Source organism: Tachysurus fulvidraco, chromosome 25, assembly GCF_022655615.1.
Source record: "Tachysurus fulvidraco isolate hzauxx_2018 chromosome 25, HZAU_PFXX_2.0, whole genome shotgun sequence".
In the NCBI taxonomy this organism is placed as follows: domain Eukaryota; kingdom Metazoa; phylum Chordata; class Actinopteri; order Siluriformes; family Bagridae; genus Tachysurus; species Tachysurus fulvidraco.
The window spans coordinates 1,581,006-1,601,290 of record NC_062542.1 but is presented as its reverse complement, the minus strand read 5'-3'; the positions used below and the strand labels follow the sequence as shown (position 1 = coordinate 1,601,290).

Genomic DNA, 20,285 nt, shown 5'->3' with positions numbered 1-20,285 from the left:
GAGTGTGACGTCACCGTATTCGTTTCACGTTACACAGCGACGTTAGCGCAGCAGCGACAAACACAACATCAACATCAACAATGGCAGATGTTGCTTTACTGTTAATGCTCATGGCTTTGTGAACCTACATCGATACCCAAACGCGGCGAATCCGACGTGTACGTGTGGCTCCGTGTAATCTGTATAAACGGAGGTTGTGATCGAGAAAGTACTTAACGTTATTTTATCATTAACACAGAAAAAACTTAGCCTTAGCATGTAGCTAACTACTATCATGTGTGCTGATAACTGATCATATTGTGGTAAAGTAAATGTGTATTAAACATTAGAATACTTAAGGTACATTATCAAATGCGCTAACAGTAGCCCCACCCCCCAGCCCCGCCCCGCCCACAGCTCCTGACACGAGCGGTTCTTAAGTCTAGACCAGCGACGTTTTGGTGCTACTTAAGAACCACTTTTCCTGGTTCAGAGCCGGTGCTTTGGCTGTCGAAAAAGAAAGAACTGGTTCTAAATTAGGCTCCGAACCTGCACTCAAACTGCCTCGGTGGAAAAGGGGCAATAGTTCCTTATTTCAAACCCTAAAGCAGTGGGAGTGGTTCTTTATAAATGTTCTGTAAAACAAGAACAAATATAGCAAACTGATATCGTTTACAAGACTGTAAGTCAGTCCCTCCGTGAAACGGCCTAGTGTCGTATTAAGATATGAAAGCGTCCTGACAGAGACCACCTCACACCGAATTCATGAAACACTGAACATTGAAAGGAGTAATGAACAGCATGGCAAGAAAAATGGACAGCAAGGAGCTGGGGTGAAGTGAGGAAGGGGTTTGGGTTAATGGGAGGCAGTTCTATGAGACACAGGTATCTGACTGCTTTTTTTCTTAATCTATAGCACCAGTTGATCACACACAGGTTCTGAGATTGAGAAGAGAAAAACATTGCACAAGTCCAGCAAGTCTACTGTGGCAGCTTCCTTCATTTCAAATTTCAAATTGAAGACCAAGAGTGCGTCTCGTTAAGTGTGACGTTGCAGAAAAAAATGAACGGCTTCTTCTGCTTTCGAAAGAAAAAAAAATGTATGAAAATGTTTCCCTGTTCCAGATCATAATATCGTCCAAGTCACTTTAACGTGAACGAGCGAGACGCGTGATGCCGAATGGGAACGTGTTGTCGTAATGGTTATTCTGTCGCTTGTTTGAAAACCCTGTTGAAGGATGCAGAAAAGGCACTAAGGAAGCCAGACGACATGACGATACGAGCGGATCTGCTTCAGAAAGCCTCGAAAGCTGGCATTATCTGAACAGGTTTAGACCTTTTACCCACATAGTTTTTTTTTTTTAGAGAATTATGTCTTTTTGTTTTACACAGCACTCTAGAGGTCAGTTAACCAGCTGAAAAAACCCCAAAAATCTAAATTCAGGAATTCAGATCATTCACAAGAGTCACCCACATTTGGTTCACTGGACACCGCATATGATGTCATTCCAAAGCAACACATGATGGAAAAAGTCGTGGATTTTTTTCTACTTTACTCAACAGGATATATGAGATCCATCCACTGGAGAGCCCTTTAGTAGTTTCGTGTGGATGGTGTAAGAATAAGCGCCTCCCAATAAAGATGTGCCTCATGCAGGAAAAAATGATGAAAAGGGGCAGAAGTAAGGGATGTTATCATTCTTCGCTCGGTTTGGCGTAGTGCCGTTAGAGACCTGCTCCCCCTCCTTCTAATCCGCTTCCCATGTTTGATGTTGTTGTGGTCCCATTTGCCATAGAGGCTTTTTGGTTGGCACACATCTCTCCATTCCGGCCGAGGTGCGTATGAAGTGGGGGGTGGGTGGGTGAAGCTACTTTGGGGGACGGGCCTCCGTTCTGGGGCGGGTTGTCGGAGGAGATGTCCGAGGGAGAGACTCCAAAGGCAGGAGCGGCGCTCATTTCTCCTCCGCCAACACTCACACCGGGGTCTGGAGAACCCAGGGAGGGAAGCTGCTCTTCCTAGCACAGACAAAGAGAAAGAAAGAAAGGGGAGGGAGAGAAAATAGAGGAAAGAAAGGACACAAGGAGCGTTTGAAGGACAGAAGGTGGATGAAGAAAAGAATAGAAGAAAGAATGAAAAACAAAGGACAAAATGGTGCAAAGAATCATTCAAAGAAGACAGAAGGAGAGAGGGAGGAAGAAGAAAAAGAAAAGGAGAGATGGACAGATATGGTCACAAGGGATGGGAAAAGTAGCGGGAAGGGAAAAAAGAGGAGAATGAGTTACACGGCCGAGGTATGGGATACATCCATAAAAATGCTCCAGAAGGGAGAAATAAAAAGTCACGTAGAAAGAGAGAAAAACAGGAGAGAGAGAAAAGAGAGAGGGATGAGGGAGGGATTAAAAATCTGGGGTTGATATACAAGGTCAGCTGAGCGGTTCCACTCCCCTCCTCTCCCAACGCTGCACTGTGCAGTTGAGACAGGAACGTCATGTTGTGCAATAAATATTACTCTAAGACCAACGTCAAAGATTAAAAGCACTTGCTCACAGAGAAAATCTTTAACTTTATATTTTGGAAAATGGGGTTTAAAATCGAAGAAATCAAATGCTGATGATTCGGCTGGGCGATCGTCTCCACCCTCTCGAGCATATTATACAGTAGGGTCCAAGGTTTTAGGTCCACTAACAAGAACCGGTTGTACACCAACAAGCACTGTTAGCGATACACTGACACAAAACCCTGGAATAAAATACAGACCAGTTTGAAAAATGTCAATGAGTCCTGTGTTTTAGACCAGTATTGTTCACCATATTGTAATGCGATATGTATGTATGCAGTAATGCGTATATCGTCGCTGTCGGGCGGAAACCTCCTATGTCCAAATCTTGTCAATTTCAGATTTTTTCACATATCGATGCTATCGGTCAGTCCCCACGTGGGTCTGTTATTTTTACAAGTTATTAACCAATCTAAAGTCTTGAAAATAGCTTGAGCGCAAATCTCTTAACTCCATCGGACAAATCAACTGTCCAACTCTTCTTCACTCCGCGGGAGAGCTTCATGGCATATTTCTCCTCAAGAAGAGTTGCAACGAATCGACACGTCTTCTGAGGTAAATGTCTTCAAAACACAGAGCTCAAAGAAAAAAAAATCAGGACAGGAATTTAGCGCAAGACAATCCGCTGCGATGCGGACTAAACCCTGTGCATTGCAGATAAGATACGCCGTTTTTTTAATTTCCTGAAAAATAATTGTTTTGGAGATACGAGGATTCCGCCCGACAGCGACGATATGTAGTAATGCAGTATGTAAAATATCCAATTTTATTCCAAAAGTCACTCAGCTCACAGGGGTAGATTTTAGTTTACACTCTACTTCAGTTATATTAGATCCTGAGCTATGTTGCATCAGTTTAGAGTGAAACTAGGGCCTTTATTTTGATACCATTATAAACAATGCAATCTGGTTGAACAAACTTTGTAATTTATAAAAGGAAACCAGTAATTCTTGCAGGATATTAACACTGGATTTTACTTTAAAGTTTATCTTTGGTTAAATGGAATGGGTTAGGGTTATTTTTGCTTTGCTTTTTGTCTTGCCCACATTTGTAGTTGTAATGGTGCATCTCTAATTACTACTAATGCCTGACCTAAAAAAAAAGTGGGATACTCATTTCCACCTGCTTGAAGGCGGAATCTGATTACACATATCGGCGAGCCAGCCAGGAGTGAGAATAACAAACTAAAATGATAAATTATAACTATAAAATATGTTGAACTAAAAGATTTTAAATTATTCCTAGATAAGGTTAGGTTTTGACCTCTTTTTGGTCAGCGTGTATTTTTAGAGTTGCAGGTGAGAACGGTGAAGTGAATTCCGGCAGATTTCCGGTATTGCAAAAGTTTGTGACAGATTGATTTTGTTCATGTTGGTGGCTTATGTACTGTTATACTGCGGTTGTTTCATTAAATCTAACCAATTATCCTGGTCATTCTTATCAGTGGTTAGTCAGGTTAGTCTTGTACATCAGTTATTAGCCATTATGGTCTCAAATAGTGCTATTTCACTGAATATTATAGAGTTGCTATTAAAAGCAAAAGAAATTGACAAAATTTTGTTTCTTGGTAGTGGACTCAGAGCTCTGGACACCGCTGTAATTGAGAGAGAATTGTTTAAGCTCCAGAGCCTGTTAAGATCAGTCTGGCCACAGTGAATAACTCTTCAAATATACCATACAACATACTGCAGCTAAATTTATTATACAAAATGTGGAGAAACATTTTGGACCACAGTGACTGCAGAGTTTGTGATCTTTGTAAGATTCATATTTAATATTTGTACCAGACTGATGCAGTTACGGTTAGGGTTAGGGTTAGGGCTAACCCTAACCCTAACCCTAACCTGGTTTCTTTTAACTTTTTAGATCATGTCTAGGCTTGTGGGATGTCGGTTATCCCTGCTCATGATTTAGCTGTGCATTCTGGTAGCGGCAACTGTTGAAAACATGGATAGAGGACTTCTAGAAAAAACACATTTTATTCTGTGACCCAATTGTTGTGTAATGTTGTGTAGAGACGATTAAATCTTTATATCACACAAGCCTTTTCATGTCTCTTAAAAGTGTTACAAATCTGTCATTAATAGCATTTGTTGTAAAAACCTGGGCAATCAACACAAGTGATATCAACTTAAATCCTATTAGCAATGCTGGTGAAAGTAATTTTAAAAAAGGTGCTTGATGTACATTTTAATATGAGCATTGTATTTCGGCTTATCCTCTATTCTTACCTATAAAGGTAAAGTCTAAATCAGAGTTCATTTACTATATAAAACAAGTCTAGTGAGTGTGTCAACAAGTTCGGTCCATTTCAGTGAGGTCTGGATTATGGCAGTAAGAAAGGAAACATCTGTAAGAAACATCTTTATTATTCCTTATTTCTTTTATTATTCCTTATGTTTACCTTCTGCTCTATGTTTATGTTCTGTGAAGCTGCTTTGAGACAACGCCTATTGTAAAAAGCGCTATACAAATAAACTTGAATTGAGATAAAAAAAACTGATAAAGATCAACGACACTACGATCATCTACGATCTCAAAGCTACAGTGTACTAAAGTGTTTATTAGAGGAGATAAACATGTCATAAGCAGGAAAATACTCATCTGCGTGGTGTAGAAAATGGCCGGCGAACTTATTCGTGTTTATCGCGGGACGAAGAACGAGCGTTTGTGTCGATCTTCTTTCGGTGAGTGTGTACGTGTTACACGATGGTCAGATATGCTCACTTGTTAAATACAAATGATTTTTTTTTAAATACACATTTAAAAAATGATGCTTGATTTCAGACTATTACATTAGCAAGAAGCAAATGTTGCTAACATAACCCAGTCTGAATTAAAGTACAGCACTGATGTCATTTATCATGTCGATATGGCATTGTTATATGTTTATTTCTATATATATATATATATATATATATATATATATATATATATATATATATATATATATATTTTTTTGTAACAGAATAAACAATTTGTTTTCTCTTCTCAATCAGAACCTTTGACATAATGCTTGAAAATGGGAAGGAATTGAGGAAATTCCACATGAGCCTGAGTGCAGGAGTTACAGGCGACATTATCAACAAGGAAATGCTGGTTGATGAGGACAACAGGAGTGAAGGATGTATCTCTGTCAGAGCTCGATTAGTCATCAACTGGGATCCTAATTACAGCTCGTACCAAGGTGATTAACTTTGGACAAATTGTGACTGAAGAGTCCACAGATGACATCTCCTGTGGTGAGTTAGATTTCTCTGCGAGTTAGAAGTGAAATAAATCTCTGTATTGTATATAGTGAGATATGAGCATAAAGAAAAGGCTTGTAGACCTTAAAGCATTATACAAACATAAAAAACACACATTTTTATTACCCCATGTTTTATTCATTCCCGGAATATGGAATGAAAACTCCCATTTCCTCTCCAGTTCAAGCAACAGCACAACACTTCCACCGACACAGCGTCGCTCGAACCAGCGGACATCAAGTGCACAAGCTGTACGGACACGAATGCACACCGACGTCCACTCACACACACATGCATGCACGCAATGCACATCATTGACCCGGTCCAGGCAGGATTGAGACGGATACGGAGATTTCCCAGAATTCCAATCATCTAGTTCAGAGAGCACTGATGAAGTAGATGACGGCGTGGTAATGAAACCTTTCCCACCCTGAATCATAGCACATGCCCTGTGTGTGTGTGTGTGTGTGTGTGTGTGTGTGTGTGTGTGCTTGTGTGTGTGTGTGTGTGTGTGTGTGTGTGAGAAGCAGTGGTGGAAAGGCAGCTTATATATCCACTATTTAGCAATTTATTTTTTCTTTTGTACACGCCATTCAATTCCTGACGGTCAAAAAAAGGCAGGGTTTTTTTTTAACCACAAATTCTTTACAATGAAGAAGAATTTGAATGTTATTTCTACCTCTAAACAATCATTGAAGAATCTTTATATTCAATCTATTAAATCTAATTATATTTCGGCGATCCAGTCGGTTTACTCGACCATGAAAAAAATCAACGTGAAGATCGAACAACAAAATATTTAACAAAATATTCAACTCTTTTCTGCACTCTTTCCACCGCTGACATGTATTTTATCAGACTTTAGTGAGTGTGTGTGTGTGTGTGTGTGTGTGTGTGTGTGTGTGTGTGTGTGTGTCGTCCATAAGAACAAAATTATATGTGCATGCCATTGTGACAGTAATGACAGAAATTCACCTCACAAATGAGTAAAGCATTTAAATGCAGCAGTCAGGACCCTGAAGGCAAAAGCTGAATGGGATGGAATGGGAGATGTGAGCCTTCAGTGGATGCTGGAGATTTTCTTTCAGCACCGCAAAATAAATTTTTTATCATTTGTAACCGTAAAAATGTAAAAAAGTGAACCGGATAAAATGTTGCCTAAAAAGTCCGGACAATTCCTCGTGTGAATATTAGTAGAGATATTGTGGATGTGCTAATTATTATGTACGTTAATGGATCGCTTAGCATGTAATAACGACTGTATTTAAAGTGTTAGCTTTCTTTTATTTAATTTTTTTTTTCTGAATTTACATTTTCGTATGACGACAATGGAGCGCATACCCCCACCCCCCTCCCCCCAACACACACACACACACACACACACACACACACACAGGTCAGGCGTGGTTGGTTGGGTGGTTGGTTTGTAGGGTGGGTGGTGATGGGTGGCTCACACTCAGCTGCTTCATTACCTGTGCATTCGAGGAGGGACGGGTGCGAGACGGGGCTGCACTAGGATGGATTGCCGCCTCCCCTAAGAGAAATCACCGTATCTCATCAACACATGGAGAGGTGTGTGTGTGTGAGAGAGAGAGAGAGAGAGAGAGAGAGAAAGAGAGAGAGAGAAACAGCAGAGGAGAAGATGTGTTTGTGTGTGTGTTTGTGTGTTGTGATGGTGGGTGAGTGAAGGTTTACGTGTGAATAGAGTAAAGAGGAGGATGTAGAGAATGTGGGGAAATTGTCTCCCGGTTTGGGTTCACACAAATACACACACACACACACACACACACATATATATATACAAACACACACACACACAACACATATTTCAGATAACACAAAAACACACAAACATAAAAAAACTGGCATAGAGTAAAAGATCTGCAGGAAAAAAGAAACATGTTTTCATTAAAAAATAAAGTAAATTAGCATTCGGATGTAGAGTATCAATCAGCCAGCATGCTGTAAAAGATCAACTTAAATTTAACATAAGGATGATACCGAGATCTACTGACTTAAACAAAAGGGCTAAGCTCCACACCTACTGTACGACACATGCACAAAACCACACCAATGTGCATGCCATTCCTGTAGAGGTAGTCAAGAAAAAGTGAATTGGTGATTAAGTACAACCATAAAAGCATGAAGAACAGAGACTAGTGGCTAAGAACAGATCCATGAAATCAGCCAGGCCTGTGTACTGTACGTTCTCTGTCATACTGTAATTGCGATGTCACTCTGACAAACAAACAAACAACAACAAAAAAAGCTGGTACGCGATTTAGCGCAAGTTGACGTCGATTCACAGAGCTAGTAATTCAAACCTAGCATGGAAACACAGCACATGCAGAGAAAAGCGGTCGAGCTAGATCATGTGTGTTTATGGATGGTCATGGAAATGCGTTCGAGTGCCGAAGGTTACGTTGGAAAAATTTGTCCCGGATCTCAATACGAACATGCGGATGCTTTCTGTTCGAGATATACACTGAAGATTAGCTCGTGGTTTTTTATTTAAAAAGGTGACTCAGAGCGGTCCAGAGATCCGATCCCGGTTCCTCTTGAAAGCTTCGGTCCGGGTTTTGCTTCGAGCGTGAGAACGCCTCGTCGTTTGTAGGTATACAGTAACTCTGCATGATGACATGGTATGTATCCCAAAAATCACAGTTCTTCACAGATTGAGTGTTGGCACCAAAAAACAATATTGTGAAACCAACTGAAACCTGAATTAATCAACACTTTCAAAAAAGTAGTGGATTCAGGTATTCAACCGAGTGCCTACAGATGTTTGGTGAACATCTCACAGCGGATAGAACCTCACTCACTCTCATTCATTTTCTACCGCTTATCTGAACTTCTCGGGTCACGGGGAGCCTGTCATCGGGCATCGAGGCAGGATACATCCTGGACGGAGTGCCAACCCATCGCAGGGCACATACACACTCTCATTCACTCACACACTCACACACTATGTACAATTTTCCAGAGATGCCAATCAACCTACCATGCATGTCTTTGGACCGGGGGAGGAAACCGGAGTACCCGGAGGAAACCCTCAAGGCACGGGGAGAACATGCAAACTCCACACACACAAGGCGGAGGTGGGAATCGAACCCCCAACCCTGGAGGTGTGAGGCGAACGTGCTAACCGCTAAACCACCGTGCCCCCCAAAATCTAACCTTATGAACAAAAGGTTTTTTAATGTTGTGCTTCGCTACATGCCTTCTTTCCCTTTTGACTCTGGATAAGCCGAGCTAAGTCCTCGTTCTTGTGGGAAAGATTCTCAGCTGAATCGTGAAACAGCAGGAGCGCTAGACTGCATCACCGCCTGCAGGACGAGGATTCTGCCTGCTTCTGAGAACAGACTTATACTTTGATTCTACAATTTGATTTCATCACACCACCACACTGGGGGGTTTATTTCTAACATAAGAAACCACTGAGTTCAATTAAGAACCCTGAGTTTGTGTATTAAAGGAAGGGGATGTGATAGGATCTGGCTGTGATGTCCAGTGACATGGACCTACTTCCCTTCTGATACAAAGAACAATAGAAAAGTTCTTTAAAAAAAATATATATATATATAAAGATATATAAGAAAGATACATACGAGATGGGGGGTGGGGGGGTATTGTTTGGCATGGTGGCTTAGTGGTTAGCACGTTTGCCTCACACCTCCAGGGTTGGGGGTTCAATTCCCGCCTCCGTGTGTGTGGAGTTTGCATGGTAGGTTGATTGGCATCTCTGGAAAATTGTCCATAGTGTGTGAGTGTGTGTGTGTGTGTGTGCCCTGTGATGGGTTGGCACTCCGTCCAGGGTGTATCCTGCCTCGATGCCCGATGACGCCTGAGATAGGCACAGGCTCCCCGTGACCCGAGAAGTTCGGATAAGCGGTAGAAGATGAATGAATGAAAATATACGAGAGAAGCTTTGGCCTCTACTGGGGGAAGATGGTGGTTAACCAATGAGCAGAAGCGAGTTCTTGTGGAAAATGATTTCCACTCGAAGGTTTGCCCTGTATATTCTACACTGTACAGGATATCAGTCTAAACTCTGATGTGGCTCACAATGTCATGGTTGAGTCTTGCTCTCTTGGACTCACAGTTACGTCCCTAGTAGCCCCAGCCCTCTGCGAGTGGTGAGCGTACGGAGTGTCCAACATTCCACACTTGATTTTTTTTGCTTGTAGAAGTGCATCTTCTTCTTGTCGGAGTTTTCAGTGTAAACACACTATGTATACTATCTATGGTGTAATGCATACTGTATGCATACGATTTGGGACCCACCCATCGTTCCTTATCGTACTGTATTGTTAGCCAGAGCGTTTGTTCAGATTCTTCCCTTTAAGCTGCAAGCTGCCTAAAAATGCCAAAGCAACTCAATTCAGAGATTCAGAATCAAGCGCATGAACATGAATCGACAGCGTCGACACCGAATCCAGCCATGACCTGTCGTGTATGCAAACCAAGTAACGGATTCCACTGCTGAGGATGCAAATAATTAGCTTTTTCAGGCAAATGAACTGACGGGCAGCGCAAAACCGATACAGAGACATCGCAAAACAGATGCACGGACACAGACGCTGGACCAAAACTGGACAGAGCGCAGAAAATAATCGTAAGAGGGAAGACAGGAAGAGTCGAGAGAAAGCGAGAGAGAGGGAGAGACAGAGAGACAGAGACAGAGAGATAGAGAGAACAAAACAAAAGCACTGACCTGATCTCCAAACATCCTGGATTTGTGCTCTGATACGACCCCTACCCTCAGCTCATCCTCCACCGCCATCAGTCTGAAGGAAGACATCATGTAAGTAGGAAGATAAGAGAGAGCGTATAATACACATCATAAATATCAAAAGTGTGTGAAAAAATTCTCCCTCGTCTTCTTTTCGGAAACAATTGGGCAAATCCTGTTAATTAGCTTCCAAAATTTCCCTGGGGACAAAAAACAGGACTGCTTTTAGATCTGAAATCATCATCTAATCATTTAGACCTGAAAATTTTTTTGCATTAAATCCAGACAATTAATTGATTTTGTTTTTATTATAAAACACTCTCTCTCTCTCTCTCTCTCTCTCTCTCTCTCTCTCTCTCTCTCTCAAAAAAAGGTGCTTTTTAATGATAATGTTATTTTTATTCGTTTTTTTATTCATTCTTCCTACTTTATATGGAGGAATACAAAAAACGTATTGTTTGAGATTATTCATGGTTCTGGAACATTCAGTTATCCATCAATCCTTCAATCGGCCTCTCCGGTATTCTGCAAAATCCATTCGGTGATATTCGGAAAAGAGGTTACGATTGGCGGCGGTTTGTCGTGCCACGTCGTGTGACATCATCACGCACATCGTTCCATGCACGTGTGTAGAACACGAGTAAAGCTCTCAGTCATTACTAGGGTTGCAAAATCTCGGGAATTTTCAAGGCTGGAAACTTTCCATGGGAATTAACGGGAATATATGGGAATTAAAGGGAATATACTTATGGGAATTAACGGGAATATACTGTATGGGAATTAACGGGAATATATGGGAATTAACGGGAATATACTGTATGGGAATTAACGGGAATATATGGGAAATAACTGGAATATATGGGAATTAACGGGAATATACTGTATGGGAATTAATGGGAATATACTGTATGGGAATTAACGGGAATATATGGGAAATAACTGGAATATATGGGAATTAACGGGAATATACTGTATGGGAATTAATGGGAATATACTGTATGGGAATTAACGGGAATATATGGGAATTAACGGGAATATATGGGAATTAACGGGAATATACTGTATGGGAATTAATGGGAATATACTGTATGGGAATTAACGGGAATATATGGGAAATAACTGGAATATATGGGAATTAACGGGAATATACTGTATGGGAATTAACGGGAATATACTGTATGGGAATTAACGGGAATATTCTGTATGGGAATTAACAGGAATATATGGGAATTAACGGGAATATATGGGAATTAAGGGGAATATACTGTATGGGAATTAACGGGAATATATAGAAATAAACTGGGAATTTAAAAAAATGCAGAGTTGCCTATAACAAGGAACTTAAATGTAGTTAAAAAACATTGTTTAAAACAACAAGATTTAATGCAATTTGTACCCTGCGTTCCTCGGTCACTTGCACACAGCACACTGCTTACTGGAAGGCCATTGAGGCCAAACCCCCTGCATGTACCTGCATTCTTCCATAACATGCACAGTAACACTTTATTTTAGGGTCATTTAACTAGTTGCTTATTAGCATGAATATTAATAGAATATTGGCTATTTATTAAGCACATATTAATGCCTTATTCTGCATGACCTTATTCTACATTCTTAATTGTACCCAAAACCTAAACTTAATAACTACCTTACGAACTCTTATGTTAGTAAGGTAGCCCCCCGGAAATTTACCGGAAACTTTCCTCCCCTTTGCAAGCCTAGTCATTACATACTGTATGTGTTTCTCTGCGAGGAGATTAAAAGAAGTATCTGTTCTTGTGATTTCACCAATTCAAGTTAATGCAAAAAAAAGAAGCTATGACAAATTCAAGAGTCACGAGTTTTGGCTGAAAAAATCACGGCAAGAACCTTTGTGAAATCCCGGAGGCTCAGATTCTCAAGAACCGTTTTCTTTCCACAAGTGTACCAGGTTTTTTTCACAATTTTTTCACAATGTACCCGATACACACCGGACACACAAACGAAGTTGGACGATTAAGAGAGAAGATAAGAGATTACCGACATGAAAACAAAACAAAAACCTTCAGAAAGGTCAGAAATCGTGCGCACGTGTAGGAAAGATGTTAAAGATGATGAAATCGGACAAATAATGAACGGACAGATAATGAAATCACAAAAAAAAATTAGATTCAGACGATGTGGTCATTTTTTTATTCCCTTAACAAAACACAATTATGTTTCCAAAAACAGTGATGAAAAAAGAAAAGAAAAACATCACCAGACAACCAGTTCCAAGTGATAAACATGGGACAATGGGAACATCAGGTGGAACATCAGGTGGAACATCAGGTGGAACATCAGGTGGAACATCAGGTGGAACATCAGGTGGAACATCAGGTGGAACATCAGGTGGAATGGCTCAAAGACACAGTATGCCTCATGATGGAGAGATTAGATAAGAAACCTCCAGTAAAAAATGTTTAATATTGAGTTGAAATTTGAACTAATGTCTATAAAGTTATTTAAAAAAATTCATTGTTTTGCATGAAAAATGAGAAAAAACGATTTATAAAGTTTTCAGTTCAAAATTGTAGCACACTATTTATTTAATTGTGATCACACTGCGAAAAAAATAAATTCAATAATCCACATAAGAAGCAAGATTATTCGGATTATCTCTCACGAAATATCGTGTAAAAAATGGATCACAACTTATCACAATATCCAGATTAGTTCATTAAATTAGAGCCTTTTCGGTCACAGGGAGAGGTTTTCATTTCGACTTGTCTGAGAAATCTTCGTGTTACATCACAAATTACCAGAAAAAAATCTAGATTAAAAAAAATTAAAAATGCTGCATGTTCCAGACAACAGCAAATAATGAAGATGTGTTTTAAAGGTGGGGTCTCCGATTTTTTGAGAAATGCTCGAGTCGGGCCGAATAATAAACAAAAATCAAAACAAAAGTGTAGCCAATGAGCAGAAAGGGGCGTGTCTTGTCAATATGGGCGGAGAGAGTGTTCAGTGCGCGTGTGTGACGTTAGCAGAAAGTGGTTTTAACATCGACATGGAGGATAAAAACAAAGAAAGAAAGAGAAGAAAGACTTACGATAAGGACAAGAAGTAGGACGTGTTAATATAGGATCAGCTTTCCAGCGCTGGAGAGAACTGAAGGAGCAGGAAGTTGGCCACATATTCACAGGTTGGAGTTTCCCGAGTCAATAACTCCTGAGCTAAACGCTGTTACTACACAAATAACACCTCTTTTCTATCATAGTGATGTAGAGAGGCAGCTACAACCGCGTTTTGTGTAGTAACAGCGTTTAGCTCAGGAGTTATCGACTCGGGAAACTCCGACCTGTGAATATGTGGCCGACTTTACTTAAGACGCCGAGGCGCTTTTTTCCTTCTCGATAGGTGAGTAACGTTGGTTTTGCTTTGTTACACAGAACTAATATATGCCTTTGTCCTTTACATCATTATGCTTGTGTGGCATTTTTGCTTGTTTGTTTATCTACAATCGTATTGTTCTTCCCTTCAGCTATGATAAAGACACGTTTCTTTCTGTTAGTCGCCCGGGTTACGTATGTATGTGTGGGCGGAGCTATCGATGCAGGGGTGGGACTTATTTGGGTTAGGGGCGTGTTTGTTTTGGTGATTTCAAATGTCAACATTGGCTTTCAAAAATCGGAGACCTCACCTTTAAGTGTTAATGAAGTATATTATTATATTTAATTAGACGTACATAATTAAAAAAAAAATTTGTATTGAAGAATCCAAAAGTTCATTTCTTTACCAAATAATCTAAATAAGCGATTCATAGTAACAACATAATTATCATCATCTCTAGGTTTTATGATTTTTATCATTTATGACGTCATTGTTTATAATTAATATCTGTTTTGCTATGAAGCACTAAGTGATCCTCTGTATGTCTGCATGGCAGTGCAGCGCTGCTCCGAGGATAAACATGCGAATGATAACCGCGTGCAACAAAAGTGATGCAGTAACACAATGACAACAGATGAGATCATGAACAGCTGAAATAAAGCAGGTCACTTTAGAACTTTTTCCCATAACCAGTGACTGTTTAGTGCATTAGTTAACATTTACAGACTTCATCCCAAAACTGTCAACAACATTAAACATTAAAATGTAACTAGAAATGGACAAAAAGTGAAAATGTCCTCCATGCGAGATGGAAGTTCACCAGGTTAATGTTGACCTGCTAGTTTTGTCTTTAATGTTCAACTAAAACTTACAAATTAGATTATTACAAATGAAAACTTTTTGTTTTTTCTTTTTTCTTTCTTATATGAATAAACAGTATGTCGATGCTACGTTTCTTCAACTATTGCTCCCGCGATCATGATCTGCAAAAAACAATGCGCAGATGATGCACTGCGACCTGAATGTCATGTACCTGTAGTAAGGGGTCCAAGCACTCATATTCTTATTCTTCTCAATGTGTATCTTTTTCGTTACCTGTCGATTATTCCTTTAATCTGAGAGTCCTTCTCCACCTGCTGCTGCCTCAGCCTCCTCTCGCTGTCCTCCAGACGACTCTGGTACTGCAGCAGGATCTTGTTGGTCTGTTGCTCCTGAGTGAGTAGCCTCCTCTCGTACTCCTCCAGCTTGCGGTGTGACATCATCAGACGCTCCTTCAGGGAATGGATCTCCTCCTCATACTCCCGTACCTGCATCGGTTGCAAATGATGAACAGTTTCAGTTATCAGAGAGCTTTTGATGAGGTCAGGGGTCCGAGCGACGGAAGAGTGAGATGTTATTTAGCTGAAGGTAGTTATGTGTAAAGTTGTGTATATACAGTAGTAAAGAAAGTTTGTTTCATCTGTATGTACATCTGCTCGTTAGCCCGAGGACCAAGTCATCTGATCACCTGCATTATAGTGATGTAATGTAGTTAAGGTTCCTCTTCAGGTTTATTTACTCCAAAAGACCTTTCAGGTTTATTTCATTCATCTGTCACTTAAATAATTCATAGATGAGTCACAGCACCATCTGTTGTAGAGGTGACAAACATAACATCATCTCCTGAGCACCTGTCCATGAGGCATGAGGAAGGTGCTTAGGAAAGGACAGAAAACATCTGCCACATCACAGTCATCTCTCTCTCTCTCCCTCTCTCTTACTCTCTCTCTCTCCCTCTCGTTCTTACTCTCTCTCTCTCTCTTTCTTACTCTCTCTCTCCCTCTCTTTCTTACTCTCTCTCCCTCTCTCCCTCCCTCTCTCTCTCCCTCTCTTTCTTTCTCCCCCCCTTACTCTTTCTCTCTCCCTCTCTCTTTCTTACTCTCTCTTTCTCCTTCTCTCTCTCTTTCTCTCCCTCTCTCGCTCTCCCTCTCTTTTTTTCTCCCTCTCTTTCTTACTGTCTCTCTCCCACTCTTTCTTACTCTCTCTTTCTCAATCTCTTTCTTACTGTCTCTCTCCCTCTCTTTCTTACTCTCTCTCCCTCTCTTTCTTACTCTCTCTCTCGCTCCCTCCCTCCCTCTCTTTCATACTCTCTCACCCTCTCTTACTCTCTCTCTTTCGCTCCCTCCCTCTCTCTCTCTCTCTTGCTCCCTCTCTTACTCTTTCTCTCTCGCTCTCTCTCGCTCCCTCCCTCTCTCTCTCTTGCTCCCTCTCTCTCTCTCTCTCTCTCTCTCTCTCTCTCTCTCTCTCTCTCTCTCTCTTGTTTGTGGCATATAGGAAAATACTTGACGTAAGAATTATTATCCTGAATCGCTCACTTACAAAATGACCAATTAGAATGAAAATTCAACAAAAATTTCCAAATAGATTTTAACCGTAAATAACCAACTGTGATTTTCCTTGAACACCGGGGAAAAAGGTTTTACAGTTAAACATAGCAAACTTAATAAAGTGCAAAAATTGTGCATGTTATAAGATCCGTGTGTGTATGTGTGTGTATGTGTGTGTGTGCTAAATGTGTTTGTATAATAAATTCAGGTCGGTCAAAGCTTGCTAAACAGTCTCATGTAGTTTTGACTCTTGGGGAAATGTAAATTTCAGGAAGATGGAGCCTGGTGTCTAACTATAGCACTGATACATATGGCACGCTGACGACTTCGGGTTAGTAAGCATCTGCTTTCACGCTGAGCCAGCTAATAACCAGAGTTAGCTAAAGTTCTGCTTTCTCTATCGCGAACTGAAACGTGTGGACACCTACAGTACAAACTAGAATCGCTAGAATCCCTGGCAGAAATCGTTAAATCGGTTCCGTCAGAATGAAGCCAATATTATATAACGCTAAAAATGTGTTAAAGTGTTTGCTTATAACTCTCGTTAACATGCTGCAGTAACATGAGAGAATCGCACCCGGTCTAAACGCGACTCGTCCATGCTTTTGGAGTATTCCTTAAGCTTAAATTCTTCTCTCTCGATGCGTGAGCTCTCGATGTCAGCGGAAAGATGTGGCATGTTGGACACCCAGGCCACCGTCCTTTCTGAGGCAGGAGTGGGCGGGTTCAAAGTGTTGGGTGATGAGCCCTGAAAACAGAATGGAAATTTCAGAAAAAAGCTCATGTGCTTAAGGAAGTCTTGTTCGTTTTATGGGACATTTTTTATTTTGCCTGAGTGTGAATACAAACGATTACTTTCATTCCTTCTCAGTTAAATCTCACATTCTGTTATAACTCTAATGATAATGTGGTTTGAAATAAAAAATGCTTCATGATGCTACTGGAAAATAATCAATGTTACAATCACTTCCAATGAACACTAACGATCTAAGTCATTTAATTTTGTTTTACATTTCTAGCTGTTTAAAATGTAATTCCGGCTCCCTTTTTTAATGAACTGTAAATAATAATAATATTTTTGACAATTCCTCACACTTAGTTTCACATAATTATGTTTATTTTGTGTAAACCTGCTGAGCACCTGTTTGCTAATGGAAGGCTTGAGTAAGTGTTGCTGCGAGTGTTGTCGCTCCTTGTGTAACTGCTGCGTTGACTGTGGCGTTCCCCCCTGAGAACCCTGAGATCCCTGGCTCTCGCGGGTTGAGCTGTGCTGATGAGGAAGGCCGGGGGCGGTGTTATCCTTGACAGACAGCTGCTGCCGTGGGCCCTGCTGCCTGCTCCCAAAGCCCGACTCAGGAGACTGGAGCAGGTTTCCGCTCTGGGGCCTCGTCTTGCTTGGGGGAGTGGCACCGGCGGCCGAGCTCACAGAAAGCTGATGGGAGGTTTGAGACTTCATGCGCTGTGTGGGAGGCGGAGCCATGGAGCTCTGACGGACAGGCTGGACAGTTGTCGGAGGCGAGGCGAGGGAGGAATGAGATGTGCCTGTCTGTGAAGCCATGCCCATCATCTGCTGCTGCTGGAAGTTTTCCTGACACGTTGACAAGAGAGGACCGATCGACTCTTAGAACCGATTATTTCCGTTCATCTGTAAATCTTATCGTTTTTTTAATAAATTCAGAGTAGTAAAAAAATAAAGAAATAAAATTTAAACGCATTTATAGATTCTCATATGTGTTTACAAGTAATTTGAAACGATTCATAGATATGAATTCAAAAACAAAAATGGAAAAGTTGAATAAAAAAATCTCTTTGTAAAATAACAACAAAAACAAAACAAAAAATACATTTAAACTAGCATTTAAATTTGTTTAAGCTAAAAACTCATCCAATCTCATTAGGACAAAGAGAAGAAGCCATACCTGCATATGCATAGAGAGTTGCCGTCTGCCATAATCTCCCCGGCTGTATTCGTCACTGTAGCTGTGGGAGTGGACGATGCTGGGCTGGCCGAGGTGCGGTCCGGGTCTGAGTGTGGAGAGGTCTTCGCTTCTGGAGAAGGCACCCCGGGCGAATTGTGGCAAGTATGCAGGATGTGAGGAGTCTGGCTCTGGGGCCAGCAGGAGGGGTGGAGGCACCTGAGCACGACTGTGCTGCCGCTGGATTTGAGGCCCATCTGTGGCCATGTGGAACAGAGGGTTTTGGAAGGAGAGTGGGTAGCGGAGTGCGGCGGCCTGCTGCTGCTGCTGCTGGGACAGCGAGTCGTTGGCGGTCCCCGTCTGGCTCAGCTGGCTTAGTCGCAGGCCGCCTGACACACTGGAGCCGCCCGAGCCGGCCGACATCCGCCCTCCGCCGGCACGCAGCTGACCACCGAGGCCTCCTCCGGCACCACCAAGGCCGCCGAACCCGGCAAGTGAGGCCTGGGGAGAGTTGAGCATGTCCCCCACAGACTGCAGGTTAGAGACGCTGTTCATTCTTGAGTCCTGGAGGTCCATCATAGAAATATTTTCATTAACAGTCAGAACCTATGGGTGGGGGGGGAAATGCTGCTGTTACTTGCTCTATTAAAAGAGCGCTACAAAATCTCGACTTATTTATCTACATTTTGGCGCGACTAGTTCGATTCGGATAAATCCAAAAATCCAAAACACACCACGTGTAGACAGTCACGTTTGTATGTATTAACAGCACCCACATCATCGTGTTGCCCTCTTTCGCCATGCTTGGGTGGCATTTTGAACCATGCAGTAAGCAGGCCTGTAGCGCTTCATCTTCCCACCGGATCAAAAGGAAACCAAAGTCCCTCAGCAAAGAAGGAGAGGACGGGGGGGAAAGGTGTGCTGATGAGCAAGCTGCCATTCAAATGAGATTTTGAACCAAACAGCTTTCACTTTCACCACAGAAAAGCATTACTCATTGACATGGCCCATTATCGTATGACTTGCCCCTCCACCCATTCAGGTCAGCTATTTTTACCTTGCAAGCTTACCTTTGGGTCTGGGTCGGTGATATCAGAGCTGCTCGTACAGTACGCGGGACTGGACCGGGCAAGCGGGGGGCGGTTGACATAGAAAACATCTTTAGAAGAGGCTCGATGCGGATGATCCCGATCAACGTAACCACCCATTCCACCTCGCGATGGAGGAACAACACCGCCGGCCAGGGCAGAGGTTGGGGAAGGCAAGCGAGTGATATCTATAGAACTGCAGATAGAATTACAGAAATACTATAAGTGATGGCCCCGGATAAGTGGTAGAAGATGGATGGATGGATGGATGGATGTATATTATGTTGGAAGTTAATAAGTGTAGCTGAAAATGCTAAATTAGATTCTTTTATTTTATTGGGTGTGGTTTAGTTATCGGGCTTATTTAGGTATTTTTTGGTTAATTCTATAAACTATTTTGCAAGGGCGTCGATTTGGGTAGGGACGGTAGGGACATGTCCCTACCAATATCCAGGGAACACTCAATTGTCCCTAGCAATAATTCGACCAAGCCTATATATATTTATACATAACCACTGATATCCATCTGTGTCTTGTGCTTTTTTACTTATTTCATTTAACATTGATCCAGGAATCATTAAATAAGATGAAAATATTTTACAACGGCATTCTGTAAAAATAGCGCAACTTGTGGGACACAAACGGTTAACAGATTTACCCCCTGCAATGAATCCCGCCTCTGTAACTCACCTCTCTAAAAGGATTGGCCTTTGCCTTTTTTGAGTCCCGCCTCTCTAACCCACGTCGCTGTTTGATTGGCTTTGTCTTTCTCGCTAATGTGTTGAGGTCGGCTGCAGCTATATTCCGTTATATGAAGCAATATGCAACGTGATTATGGAGGTTTGTGTTTGTGGAGGTATGTGAGGAAGAAAGTATTCTTATAACAACAGTTTTATGCACAAAATACGGGGAATGTTGTCCCAACCAATGTCAAATAAATTATGTCCCCACCAATGTCAATATCAAACTTTTGCCATTGCTATTTTGTGTGAACCATTGTCTCGGTTGTACACTTTACATTGGTCAACTGCACAGCTGAGATAATAA

At 41.4% G+C, this 20,285-nt stretch overlaps 1 protein-coding gene across 13 annotated transcripts in view; it reads right to left on the bottom strand.

Moving 5' to 3' along the window:
• The window catches only part of syngap1b (synaptic Ras GTPase activating protein 1b), a 91,671-nt gene that overhangs the window by 2,707 nt on the left and 68,679 nt on the right, over positions 1–20,285 (bottom strand). For 5 of the 13 annotated variants that reach the window (XM_047808703.1, XM_047808711.1, XM_047808712.1 and 2 more), the window contains 7 exons: positions 19,221–19,434; positions 18,154–18,756; positions 17,376–17,822; positions 16,812–16,982; positions 14,964–15,175; positions 10,500–10,572; positions 446–1,995 (listed from right to left, as the gene is read on the bottom strand). In XM_047808703.1, coding sequence (XP_047664659.1) covers positions 1,705–1,995; positions 10,500–10,572; positions 14,964–15,175; positions 16,812–16,982; positions 17,376–17,822; positions 18,154–18,756; positions 19,221–19,434 — 2,011 coding nt within the window. In that variant the 3' untranslated portion in view covers positions 446–1,704. Of the gene's footprint in view, positions 1–445; positions 2,296–5,683; positions 6,158–7,257; positions 7,320–10,499; positions 10,573–14,963; positions 15,176–16,811; positions 16,983–17,375; positions 17,823–18,153; positions 18,757–19,220; positions 19,435–20,285 lie in introns of those variants that run through there. The other 8 variants (XM_047808709.1, XM_047808708.1, XM_047808710.1 and 5 more) reach the window with 8 other exon arrangements.